At 40.5% G+C, this 13,527-nt stretch overlaps 1 protein-coding gene across 1 annotated transcript in view; it reads left to right on the top strand.

The window, feature by feature from the left end:
- Nucleotides 1-1,400: 1,400 nt before the first annotated feature.
- Nucleotides 1,401-13,527, top strand: part of LOC104159789 (mucin-5B) — a 44,374-nt gene continuing 32,247 nt past the window's right edge. Inside the window, exons 1-10 of the mRNA XM_009697788.1 lie at nt 1,401-1,493; nt 3,204-3,459; nt 4,920-5,034; nt 6,408-6,495; nt 8,462-8,595; nt 8,998-9,223; nt 10,022-10,147; nt 10,893-11,010; nt 12,271-12,409; nt 13,009-13,110. Coding sequence (XP_009696090.1) covers nt 1,412-1,493; nt 3,204-3,459; nt 4,920-5,034; nt 6,408-6,495; nt 8,462-8,595; nt 8,998-9,223; nt 10,022-10,147; nt 10,893-11,010; nt 12,271-12,409; nt 13,009-13,110 — 1,386 coding nt within the window. The 5' untranslated portion in view covers nt 1,401-1,411. The remainder of the gene's footprint in view (nt 1,494-3,203; nt 3,460-4,919; nt 5,035-6,407; nt 6,496-8,461; nt 8,596-8,997; nt 9,224-10,021; nt 10,148-10,892; nt 11,011-12,270; nt 12,410-13,008; nt 13,111-13,527) is intronic.

The raw sequence follows: 13,527 nt of genomic DNA on the forward strand, positions 1-13,527 counted from the left end.
GGCTCATAGCTGTGTAGAGGGAACAGCTGAAAGCAGCAGTGGGCCAGCTTTAGAACACTTAACTTCATAAATGCTGAAAAGCTTGGTAAAGCAGTAAGCAAGACACTGTTCTCAAGGACCAGCTTACCATCTACCAACCAGATAAGAGGGCAAGCATATTCCCCAGTGAGTGACTGGACAGGCTCAACCTGAGGGCTTGCAACAAGCGTGAAACCTAAGTCCACTTTGATCTGTATTTGTGCTCACTTACTACTGATGATCACTCTGGCATTAGTGTATTCCCAAAGAGGCATGGAGCAGTTGAAAGTGTGGGAATGTCTGTTACCCATGTCTGATTTGCTAGGACTAGGTGAGAGGCTTTCCCTGTGTCAGGAGCAGTTCCCCTACGGCACAGAGAAGGTGAAGAAGTGCTAGGTCAGCTTGTGCCAACAGAGCAAGTAAATCTCTAAAAGAGATCCTAAAATTACTGACATTAAACATCTGTGACAGGACATCAAAGAACTGTCCTACAGTGGAATGTAGATCAGCTCATGTCTGAGCCCACTGGATGTTTTATTGGTATGTGATAGGGTATTAAAGTGCTCTGATGGCACCAAGGGACCCTTTTGCAGCAGCGTAATTTAGGAGATGAAGGAATGAATTGTGGTCTACGTTTTGGTGGGACTTGGGCACTGCTGTCTTATGCTGTTTGGAGAAACCACTACCTCTGTGTGCACAAAGAATAAATTACTTTCCCATGTCTGACTGGTGCAATTAAATCCCATTTGTGTTGCAGAGGTGAGAAGTTTGCACTTTGTGGAAGAATGTCATTCCTGGTCTGTTGAAGCAGTAAATCTCTGGCATTTTTGAAAGATATTTTGGATACAATTCTTAAAGGACATTGCCCTCCTGCCAAAAGTTTTTGCATAAACCATGCGTTATGCATTACCTTAATAATATTTTTTGCTCTAACATTTAGAAGTCTCCATCAAGCTGGCAAAGGCAACAAACACTTTTTCTTGAGCTGGGGGACTGTGCTCATGTGCAAGACAGAGAAAAGCTCTGAAAGAGGGCAATGATTGCTTGTTACTAATCAGATGTTATCAAAAACAAAAACTATTGTTGCCAGAGAAAAAGCAGCACTGTAGGGGTGGGGGGAACCTATATTAAAGAAAGGAGATAAGAAAAGGACGTCTCACTGTCTCCACATAAAGCAAGAGAGAGCTGGATACCTGTCTTGTCTGAAAGACAGGAGGTTGCTGGGTGCTGAACATGAACCACTGAAAGAAAATTGAATGAAGCTCCACCTTTCAGGGACCCTGCCATCAATGTTTTGTCCTCACGCCAAACTCCTGGGCTATAAAAATCTGCCTATAAGCCAAGAAAAAAACACTTCCCTGGAAGGATTTTCAAGTTACCGCTTCATGGCAAGATGGAAATAAAAAAGGGGAGGTCATTTTGGATCTTCTGCCTAATTTGGAGTTGTTGCAAGGGCAAAGAACCAGTTCAGATAGGTAAGAAAAAAATCTAATTCTCAGTTTATTTGCTCACATATTGCTCTCCATAAGTGACAAATAGAGTTGTCAAATGAACATGTGTAACATATTCATGTAAGAGCTGTAGGCATTCCAGATACTGTTTAACATTGCACATTTTCATCCTTAATGTCAACCATTTAAGTATTTTACTTTTTTCTTTCACTACTAGGTAGTTTATCAACTGTTTTATGTCCTAAGTGGCTAATCTTAAAAAGGAGGCTCTCTGCATGCAGTTTGAGTGATAAAAAAATAGTGACACCCTTTTCAACACATTTCACACATATTCTTTTTAGAAGTATGTTACCATAATGCCTGCTAGGCTTGATTGACCTGTATGAAATACTGCATTAGGAGTAATCACACTGTTTGTGGTCTGCTGCGCTGTTACCTCTTGGTTGGTTTTGAATGTCTTACACTTTTCACAGTTATACAAACAATTGATATAACCGTTATTGCTGTCTTAGTAATTCTAGGAACTCCATTTCTAAGAATAGCCAAACTTTCTCATTTCCACTCATTATTGTGTAGAACAGTGCTAAATTACCCTACTCCACTTTAGTGCAGCAAACACCTATGCAAATTACAGTCCTTTAAAAAGCTGTTTCTGTAAGGACTTCTTGGCACTTGAGTTTGTGTTGAACATTTCTAACATCAAGATCTGAATTTTTCAGTGTTCCTCTGCTGGTTCTTAGGTAGGAATATTTAATAATATTTTAGAATTCACTGAGTACATTAATGACTGGTTTTGATTTCTATGAACCATTCTATGATTCTGTGATTTGATCTGTGACGGATGTTGCTATGTTGATTTTCCTTAATGTGCTACATAAACAACAGAAAGAAATTTGCACATTTTAATTTGTCATTGTTTCAGATAGGCCTAGAAGAAATGCTAACAACATCTTGTAGCAAGCATATCTTATTTAATTCAAGGTGATTCATATCAGCCTTGTGCAGGTCAGTGGTATGAAAACTGCTTTCTGAAGTGATGTCCTATATGCACTCAAAGTGTGTATCAATACCTTTGACAGAGGTGAAACTCAGAGGTCCAAGACATGAGTTTTGGTTGAGATGAAAAACAAGTACCTGTGAGCCAACTGCTGAAGCTGGCGGCAGCCTCAAATCCTGAGATCAGTGGCTGCCATTTTGCTGAAGAGTCATGCCACCTGCGATATCTCCTGGAAAGGACGCAATTCAAGACTTTGGACTAAAGTCTTGCCTGTGTTAAGAAGCAGGATTTCAAAAGTAGAAATGAGATTTAGGCAGCCAGGATGGGGTTCCCCTCACTTCACTTCAGATATCTACAATGTAAATGTATCTACAGTGTAAATGCTGAGGGGTGCCACCTATATTGACACCCCTCAGCGACCTTTATAGACAATGGAGAGAAACATGCAGTCTTGGACCATCTTCTTCCTAGGTAGATATGTAAGGTAGGGAAGCTGAACCTCTTCTGCTTCTCACTGTTAACTTCAAAGGAGCTCGGGCTCATTTGCTCACATTGGAGGTATTTCTGGCATGGGCTTCAAAAGTTCAGTGAGATGAAATTTATTCCCACAAGCTAGTATCTTCCAGAGGTTAACATTTTTGCCTTTGAAAATCTCTCTAATGTTTTTCAACCAAAAAAAGCAAAGCACCTCATGTGGGGTGAATTTCTAACCTCCCCTCCTATGACTCTTTCTTTAGTCCAGGTCTCTACTGTCAGCAGGAGTGAATGTGCCACCTGGGGCAATTTCCACTTTCATACATTTGACCATGTTAAGTTCACATTTCCTGGAACCTGCACATATGTCTTTGCTTCACACTGCAACGACAGCTACCAGGACTTTAACATCCAAATCAGGCGCAGTGACAAGAATAGCTTCCTGATCTACTTCACTGTCACCATTGATGGAGTGATCCTGGAGGTGAAGGAGACAGGCATCACAGTGAATGGGAACAAGTGAGTAAAGACCATACTGTTGCTGTCTTGTGCAGCAGTTCTGTTGCTATGTATTAGCAACAGGTGGTCGGTCTAGAAGGTGGTCCTATTCTGCAGAGGTGCAAATGGCTGTGTATGATATGTTCATAGCACTTTGAACAGGGTGTTGAGAAGAGTCTACCCCATAGTGGTGGAGGAGGTAAGAAGGATATGAACTACATCTCCCAGGGATGAACACCAACATGTTAAGCAAAAGGCAATGTGTATGTTATAAAAACAAAAGGTGTAGGTTTCCTTAATATTGCTTTGATTTGGGAAGGAGGGGTGGAGGGAAGGAGGCAAAATCAATACTTTATTTATAGAAGGTTTTGATTTTGTAGAAACTTTGTATTTTTTTCTGTGGTGCTAACCCTACTGTTGTATGTTGTTGTTCAGGAACAGATGGTCCTTTTAGAAAAAGTTTTCCATTTCCAGCTAGATTAGTCTAGAAAATTGCACTGCTTTGCAGATCACAGCTTGCCTTGGGATCTTCTTACACAAAAGACAGAGGTTTCAGAAGTCAAAATCCACACCTTTAATTCCAATCTGAAAAGAACCAGAAAGCAAACTGGAAACAGAAGGGTAAAAATACTCCATAAGTGAAAAGTCATATGCAACAGTAGCTGAAAATTGGGCACATATTTAAGGGCAGCCCTGATAAGAAATGCAGTGACCTGCTCCCAGCATATAGGTATCAAGGGCCAAGGCAAGCTTTGACTCTGGGAAAAACCCTCACAGTCTTATTGGACATAAAATTGCAAGCATAAGGGCTGTCTTCTCTTGACAGCTTTCTAGAGACAGCCAAATATAGAATAGCATCACTCAGATGTAATTATAGTAGCAAAGCCCAGATGTATCTTCTAAATCAAAGGGGCAAGAATTCTGCTATCTTTTAGCTGTTTTCTGAATTTCTAAGTTTTCAGGCCCTGGGAAAATGAACAGTAATTGTCTTGGTGAGATGAAAAAGCAATGTAGGTCTAAGTCATGTCAGTACGTGAGTAGCAGGACAGAGCTCTCTTTACACCTCTGTGAATCCCAAATGTCAAGGAAAGCCTAGAGGGATGATGAGAACCTGCAGTATCCTCATGTGGGGGGACCATTTTCCCAGAATTGTGATCTTGCTCATAACCTTTTGGATTATGTGCTCAGGACATGTAAACAAGCAGAGCTGCGTTAGTATCAGTTGAGTGGCTAATTGTAGTATTGACACACTCGTGACCAAAATACATTGTGTTGTGGATTAAGGTTGGTAAAAGGTCACAGTGGACAAGGTGATCATATCTAAATTTAATACATTTTTGTGGATGAAGGCTGACCTTGAAAAGAATGTCCCCATGGCTTACTTAGCTGCTTTTGACTCTAGTTTTTCTTCCTGTATCTCTGAGAGGACTTAATCAGTGTTTTTTTTCAATGCAATCTGTTTTATTCCCTCCAATTTCCAGGATCCCCATGCCCTTCAGCTTGAAGAGCATCCTGATTGAGGACACCTGTACTTACTTCCAAGTCACTTCCAAGCTGGGCCTGACACTCAAGTGGAACTGGGCTGACACTCTCCTAGTATGAACAGCCAGTTAGTTGTTTTTCTCTTGGTGAACCTCATCAATGATGAAAAGCAGAGCTGGATGCAGGCACCGTGTTGATATAAAAGACTGGGAAGGGGGAGGTATCACTGTATCCATAAGCTGATAGGGACATACCAAACTAGGTAATAGTTTCATGGGGCAGGGGCATGGAGCCACAACCCCCAGGCATTCCCAACTAATTTTATGTGACAGTAAGTGCCACTGTTAACCTTGGAGATAGCACTTCTGTAGTTATCTCCTTCCTCGATGCGGCACTGACGGCAGCACAGCTAGTCCCTCCAGCTCTGACTTGTTAGGTACCCTCTGTCTCGATGCACATCTTGTCTGGGAAACTAATTTGTGTGGCCAGTTCAGACCTTGGCCTCTCTCATTGCAAAGCCTTGCTGCGTGGGAGGTCCCCTCTATACATCCACCTGAAAATATCCTCTTCTGCAACAATGTATTTACAGTTTCGGTTGTGAACACTTATCCTCCACAATCAGGACTGGGATTAAATAAATGAAAGTTGTATGTCATGTTTTGCAGTTCAGAGGGGCAGAGAAAGGGTAGAAGGTGAATAGAGAGAAACAAAAATCAGGAAGTAGTCAATTGGTATTGAAATTCTGGTTTAATTAAGTATTTGCTTCCCACTTTCCCCTGTACTAATTAATACCTGAAGTGTTACAGGCACCACCTGTAGAGAGGACACAATTTTAGGGTGACACACCTGTAGGAAAAGCACAGCCTTTTTTGGTGGACCTGAGTGATGCCAGCACTACTCTCCAAGCATGTAGGAGTGATTAGGTGCAATAGTTTTATCTAGCAAGGCAATAATGTACTAACCTGGCTCTTTATTGCCCCCGAGTATGGGCAGAACAAGTTATGCTGGACAAACCCACCCCTAGAAATGCTATGAAGTTTTCCATTTAGCCTATGGACTAGAAAAAACCTTAGATACAGCTAAAAGCTGACCAGAAGCTGCTTCCTTGCAGCATCCAACATCAGAGCACAGTTATCTGACCTGCCCAGAGTGGAGCTGTGGTACCTTGCAAGAGGTACCACATGTCTATATACAAGTGCCTCTATACTGGAGACACTGGTCCAAGGATTAGTCCAGTATTCAGCATCCTTCAGTTAGCTCTTTAGTAGGTAGCAACGACAATTGTTAGAAGATTATCTTCCCATTTAAATTCAACCTGTCTGCCGGTAAGTTTTATGGCAGGTTTATAACAGAAAAGGAGACTGCTACAAATTGGTAACGAACATTTCTGCTACTGTGCTTTTCTGTTGTGAACTACTTTTTAACGTGTTATGGATGTGGGGAAAAGCCTTTAAACGCTGAGTTTCCTCTTTCCTGTTGTTTTGTAGCTGGACTTGGAAGAAACATATAAAGAGAAAATATGTGGTCTCTGTGGGAACTATGATGGCAATGAGAAGAACGATTTGATTTTGGATGGTAAGCCAATAATACAGCATATTCCACATAGAACAGAACTGTTATTATGTGACACGAAACTTGGTATCTGTTTCCTCTAAGCAAGGTTTCAGACTTCCTGACAGACACTCTGAAACACGTGAACATTTCCATATACAGGAGATGTATTTTAAGAGGTTCTGGAATGACTTGGGTTCTGCCGCTGTTTGCAAATTTGCAAGAGTCTCAAATCTCTTTGACCCAAGTTAATTGCCTGGCTATCATGCAGCAACATTGCCAGGTTTCCCACTAACAGTAGCAAGCTTTAAGGAACTTGTAGTCTCAAATAAGGCACGAGTGCATTTTCTGTCCTTCCATTTTCAGTATTTTACAGTTGGGTATCGAGTGTGATTATTTTTGCCTCTGTAATAAAATGAAAGCATCATCTCTGAGCGAGAGAGATTTCACTGAGCATCTTTGCAGAATCTGTGGTGCCATCCACTGACACCTTCAGATATTGCACTGAGCTGGAAAGAGGCCAACACAGCAAGCAGCTGAGGCTGCAACCCTGCAGCAGGTTGTATGAGGGAAAGAAACCTGCATTCTGGGATATTAGCTGCAGGACTGAAGCCAACGTCATAACACCATCCTTTTATGTAATAGCTGGGCTTCTTATGTCACCAGAAAAATATTGTCATCTACCTCACCCGTTCAGAAAGAATCCTGAGATTGGATTAAAAATATTACTTGCTGTGATAGATTTGGGGTTCATTTTCATATTTCATATTAAGATTTTTGGACGCATCTTAATTAGGTTTTGACCCTTTAATTTGCAAACACCATAGGTAAAAATCAAAACTGACTCAAAGTTTTCTGAAGAAACAGTTTGCTACTGAGAAGCATTGCTTGAAGAAAAACAGGCTTTTTCTAAATGCATCTGGTTCCACAGATAACAAGTTCCCATACCTGGGGACCAGATGGTCTCCCATGTCCCTCCCTTCTGCTCTGAACACATCCTTCTCGCTGGGCTGAGCAGGCAGCAGTTAGTCTGCCTGCCCAGGCTAAGATCTGCTACACATAAAGGTCCAAAGTATCTCCTCACTTTCAGACTCTTTTCTTTTAAGGAAAAAAATTATCAGGAAGAAATATCCCATTTCTGCATGGAGTAACTCTTCTTGAAACTTTACTCTTTATGTTCTGTAAAGTCAATTGAGATCCTTGGCAAATCACATGGGTCCAAGAGCCTGGGGCTTAGAAGGGCTTCTGTTTCCAGAAAAGTGAGTGGTAAAGCACCTGAAAGGAACGCTTTTGTTGAAGTCATTCTCTCAGTCCTGTTAGATTGAGCCAGTATAAGACAATAGACCTGCTCCAAAATCTGTCTTTTTAAAGAAAGAAAAATCAGAGAATAGCAATTTGTGCATACTCTCCGTAAAAATATCTACATTTCAAACTTTGTCAGAAAGATTTCTCGCATTCAGGATCAAGTTTCTGGTAATGCTTTGGGAAAATGCACCCCTTTAGCTAGTGTAATTAATGGTTACGTACATGTATTGTGTGCCTGTCTTCCTCACGCTCCGTCTTCCCGTCTTCTCTAGCCTGTAAAAAATAATAGATTTCCAGATCATTGCAAACCCATGCGTCTAAGGCTGTACTTTAGGCTGTGACAGTCGAAGGCAAACTAAAATTTATCTCTGTAAGATCAAATATACTCATAACAAACAGAAGTCTGTGGAAGTCATGAAGTGCAATAGAAAGGTCAAGAGTCTCGTGATTATAAATGCCCAGGCTGACAGCAGGCCTTGATACAAGTGTGCCAGATTCCTGGCTCTAGTTCAACAGAAGTTTTGTCAGGCTGTCATCCTCTATAATATGGATGCTGTGGTTAAATTTGGGCATTTGATGAAGAGCGTACTGCTTTAGAGCCCAAAGATTAAGTGCATCTATACAGCCCATTAACTGACCTAAAGAATTTCAGGCAGTTACTCAGATGCATCTGGGGATTTTGCAGGGTATAAAATGCATCCGAGGCAGTTTGGGAACTTCCACAAAGTAGAGGATCCATCAGAAAAGTGTGCTGATGTAAGTCCAGATGACCACACTGGAAGACATCCTAGGAGGGAAGACAATAGATGCGGTAAATATGTAAGTATGTGTGGCCAAGAAGTATAAAACCTCCTGAACTACAGCCCTGGAGACACTGTGTTGAAACAAGTGTTAATCACAGAGCATGCATTGAACTGAATTTTTCAGGAGTCTACCCATGAATCTGAGCAAAATGTTGATCTTATAGCTGAAAGAATATCCTATTACAGCGTTAAAGAAATATATAGTAGGAAAATGTACAATTGAATGACAGCTTCCAGTCCGAGAAAAAGGACCTCATGACAGAAAGTTAGGCTGGATAATCTCCTGAGGTCCCTTCCAGCCTGAATTATCCTGTGACCCTGGAATTATGTCATCAAAAATTGGGATGCATATCCATAAACCTGAAAGTTGGTGAAATGTCAAGTATTTCTTTTCTTTTCCTTCTTTTCTTTTTTACAGAAAAAAAGATGCAAGAAACTTATGTCCCGTTTTGGAAACTGCCCCAAAGTGGTTGCATTTGATGACTATGTAGAGACCTGTACTGAGGATATGTGCCACTGTGCAGTTAATTCTTCTCACTCTGATTTGGTTTCCAGCTGCATATGCAGCACTTTAAACCAGTACTCTCGAGACTGTGTTCTCAGGAAGGGAGACCCTGGGGAATGGAGAACCAAAGAACTTTGCTGTAAGTAACTGCTGCTCTGGAGATTTCTTTCAGGTTAGACATATATGCATGTGTTCTGATCTCAGCAGAGCAAAGCTAGGAGCTCCGTTAACTATCATGAATCAATCTGTAGAAGTACTTTGACAGAAATATTGTTGATGGAAAAGCTTCTACAAATTTAGCCTGATTTTGCTCTTTAAATTAGAACTATATCTTAATATTGTCCCCCTCCTCCTTATGGCTGTCTTCTCCAGTTCTGTTTTGAATTTTACTGTGTGCAGTTAACTCATAAATAACCTTGTTCTAAACATTGACATTTAGTCAGAAGAAGTCACTGAGAAGTCTAATGTGTTTGTCCTTAGCTTATCCTGTACTTTCATACTCAGTAGTCACAGCTACAGAGCAGGAAATCACTAAATCCAGGGGGAAGGCTATGGGTAGTTCTCCCACACTGCTGGCATGGATTTGGATAGAAAATTAATGCTAGAATGACTGATGCTTCAGGCAAAAATAAACTATTATGACTCAGTAAATGATTCTGATGTCCTTTGCTTGTACCATGACTTCAGGTAACCTTGAGCTAGTAAAATAATGTGAAATAACTCATATTTCCCAGCAGTACTGTGTTCTCCAAAGCTGAAGTAAAAGTGACCATAAAAAGTTCCTTTACAGGTTAAACAAACATGACACATCTGGATAGAAAGTTTTGCAAACAAGATATGGGGGAAAGGAGGAAGAAGGAATTGGGCAGTGATGCAATGATTTGAGAGCTCTTATAAATATGTCATTAACATACCCCATTTTCAATCGGTCTTGCAGATCAGGATTGCCCAAACAACATGGAGTACATGGAATGTGGAAACTCCTGTGCTGACACATGTGCCGACCCTGAAAGGAGCAAGATTTGTAAAGCCCCATGTACAGATGGTTGTTTCTGTCCTCCTGGTAAGGCAGTTCACTTCTTCCAACAGGTCACACACATAAAGGGACAAAGAAGGTGGTTGTTCCCATTCAGTTAGTGGCAATTTTTTTTCTTTAACATTTTACACTAAGAAAATTAATAGAGTGTTTCTTCTAGCATAACTTAACAACTTTCTTCTTGGAAGAACCAGATCTCTAAAGATTCAATATCCTGACACTAGAGGAGAGGAGGGAAAGATTTCTAAGGACTAGACAGAAGAAATGGCACAAATGTAGGGGTGTTCTCTAGACAGTAGGCATGCAGGTGAAGATGTCTTGTGAGGTACCTCCCTGTTACAAGGCTAGATCTTGCTGTAGCTTAAGTCACACGTAATATAAATACACTTCCAGGTATGTGCACGTGTAAATTTGCACATGAAGTAGAGGCTAAAATGAGAGTCTGATTTCTGTTAGATTCACTATTAGAAAAGGGTGGAAATTGGCTCACATCCTTGCAATCTGGCACTTGATAATCCTGCTGACAGTGAGAAATTTCAGTAATGTGCAGAGATATTCTCTGGGTTTTGCATTGCTTTTCTTTGAGCTCTAGTAAGAAATATTTCCCATCCATTAATACCTGACAGGGCCTGGTGTAGTGTTTTCCTTAAAACATATCCCATTCATTTACAGAAATACTGAGTGCTCCAGAGTTTTTTCCTTACTCTAGTCTTCCTTGATGATGTTTCCCAGACTTGCCAAAGATTATAAACTAACCAATGTGTCTTAACAGGAACTATCCTTGATGACCTTGGTGGCAAAAAGTGCATCCCGAGAGACAGCTGCCCCTGTGTGTTTCAAGGCAAAGTCTACTCATCTGGAGGGACTTACTCCACTCCCTGCCAAAACTGGTACTGTTGTGAACTTGATTGCACTAACAAGCCAGAGGCATTTGTTTCAGAGTGTTAATGAGTTGCATTCTGTTCTTTTCTCCTTATTTTTTTTCTTATTCCTAACATTTGTCTTAAATAATAATGCAAAACCTGGGTCTGAATTTCAACAGTACAGGAAAACTTAGAGGTAGTCATCAACCTCACATAGTTACCACTCTCACCTGGAACTGCCAGGAAAAACTGAGCTCAAGATGTCAGAATGCAGAAAAATGAGACTCTTCGCTGGTTACTTCAGAGGCATTGGCCACTAAAGTGAGGCAAGGAGTCATACCATGTTAATGACTTCCATTTCCAACCACCGTTAGATCTACAAAAGGCTGTTTCAAGGCCTGGATCTCAAAAGTCCTGATCCTTGAGAACGATTTGATTTAAAAAATCCCTGTAGCTTGAACCCATCTCCACTCTGCACTAGTGAAAAGTGGTAAGACCTCAGGTATATTGTTCTCAAAACAGTTTTGTTTCTTACTCTGATAGCCATCTAGTGAATGAACAGTCACATGTGTTATTTCAACTCCTGCAGTACAGCATCGTTTCTTGAACAGAGGCCTAGCTTTTACTATAGGGAAGATTGAAATATGCTGTGGTGCATGGTGGGTGAGGCCAGATGTTCTGCAAACCCCTTCGGATCAAGTATTTCCTGCATTTTGAGGAAACACTCCTCAAAAACTACAATTTTGAGGAACTGAACTTGATGGGCTCTGGGTGGTTCCCATCTAGCCACATCCTCACAAAGCCTGAGCTAATGCAACCGGGCTGTTCTCATCCTGTTTGCGCAGTTTGAAGAATTGTAACTGCTCATTTTCTCAGGTTCCCCACAATTAGTAGCTGAAATGTTGCACCAGCAACTTGCTGAACAGTTGCATCAGTAGCATAATATGTTGCAAGATCCTGCTTGAAGATGTTCTTTCTTTCTTTAAAAAGTCAAGTAAACAATTTAGGCCCTGAAAAACATTTCTTGCTTGACCAACTCAGCGTCACTTTGAAGGAGCTAGTTCGAAGTCTGGTGCAGTTAACTCTCTCATTGAGGGGCATTCAGCATTCACACTTTAAGGGCCTAACATGAAGTCTTCCTCCCACAGTGATTTAATAAGCAGCCAAATAACAAGCTAAAAAGACAAAGAGGGTGTCATTTGTGCGCATTCAGATACAGATGTTATCTCACCTTTGCTCCTTTAAAGCTATGTTTATTCTAACTGCTCCTTTTTGGGTTTTGCACAGTACTTGCAAAGGAGGCCACTGGAGCTGCATCTCTCTGCCCTGTTCTGGAAGTTGCAATATAGATGGAGGATTCCACATAACAACGTTCGATAATAAGAGATTCAATTTTCATGGCAACTGCCATTATGTCTTAGCTAAGGTATGAAAAATCTCCCATTTCACTCCTAAATCTCTTGAATAGGATGAGGCATTAAGCTGTGTTGGAGCTTTGCGTGACTTAATTTAATTAAATGGCACCAACCCAGCAAAACAACACATGCTCAGTCTTAAACCCTATAAATTTTTCCATTTGCAATAGATTGCAAGTCAATTGCTTGATGCTTAGCATCAAAGTTTTGCAGCTTCAACATAGTTTCACATCTTTTTTAAAAAAATTAATTAATTTTCTTAGTGGATGTATTAGTGTAGATTTAAGTATTTCTCCTGAAGCTTTCTTCATGTATGACTGTCAAAAGGAAGTGGATGAGCAAAAATTCCTGTAAAAATATTTAATTCCACATGACTGTCTGCAAATATGTGATTCACACAGGTTGATAGCAAGGAAGCAGAGTGCAGAGGAAAGACAGTGAACATTATTGATTTTGGCAATGAAATAAAGCTGTTTGCAGTTAGAGATTAAATGCCCCAGTTCTTCCATTATTCCATTTTAGCCTTTCAGACACACCTTTTTTCTCTTCTAATTCCCTTCCTGTAACATGCTAACAATGTCTGCACATCCCTTTTCTCATGTCTTTTCAGAATACTGATGACACATTTGTGGTGATTGGAGAGATCATCCAATGTGGAACATCAAAGACAATGACTTGCTTAAAGAATGTATTAGTCACACTAGGAAGAACTGTAAGTAACTTACTTTGATTAGTGACACATAATATTTAGGTTCTAAGGTGGGATTTCTCTAACATTGTGGACTCATCTTGGTCTGTTGCAGTCCTGAGACTGCAAGATTAATACCAGCAGATGATGTGATGCGTGTGTTTATTGGTTTTGTTCTACAAGAGTTTTTTCCTTTCCAGTTCTTTTGGATTCTGGCTTTTCCATTTTCTTTAGAGGTAGATGGCTAAAAATATCGTTGTCAGCTTTCCCTCTCTTTTTCATGACTTCAAACTTTTTCACTTGCTTCTTTTTGAAAGACTGAGATTTCTACAAGAAGAGATCCTCTTCTTTTTACAACAATTCTGAGTCCTGAGGTTTTTCCTAATGCAATGAGTAAAGTAGCAGAATTTTCCGAATAAAGGACAGAGGCCTTTCCTGCTG

Source organism: Cariama cristata, unplaced genomic scaffold (assembly GCF_000690535.1).
Source record: "Cariama cristata isolate BGI_N322 unplaced genomic scaffold, ASM69053v1 scaffold19310, whole genome shotgun sequence".
NCBI lineage: Eukaryota > Metazoa > Chordata > Aves > Cariamiformes > Cariamidae > Cariama > Cariama cristata.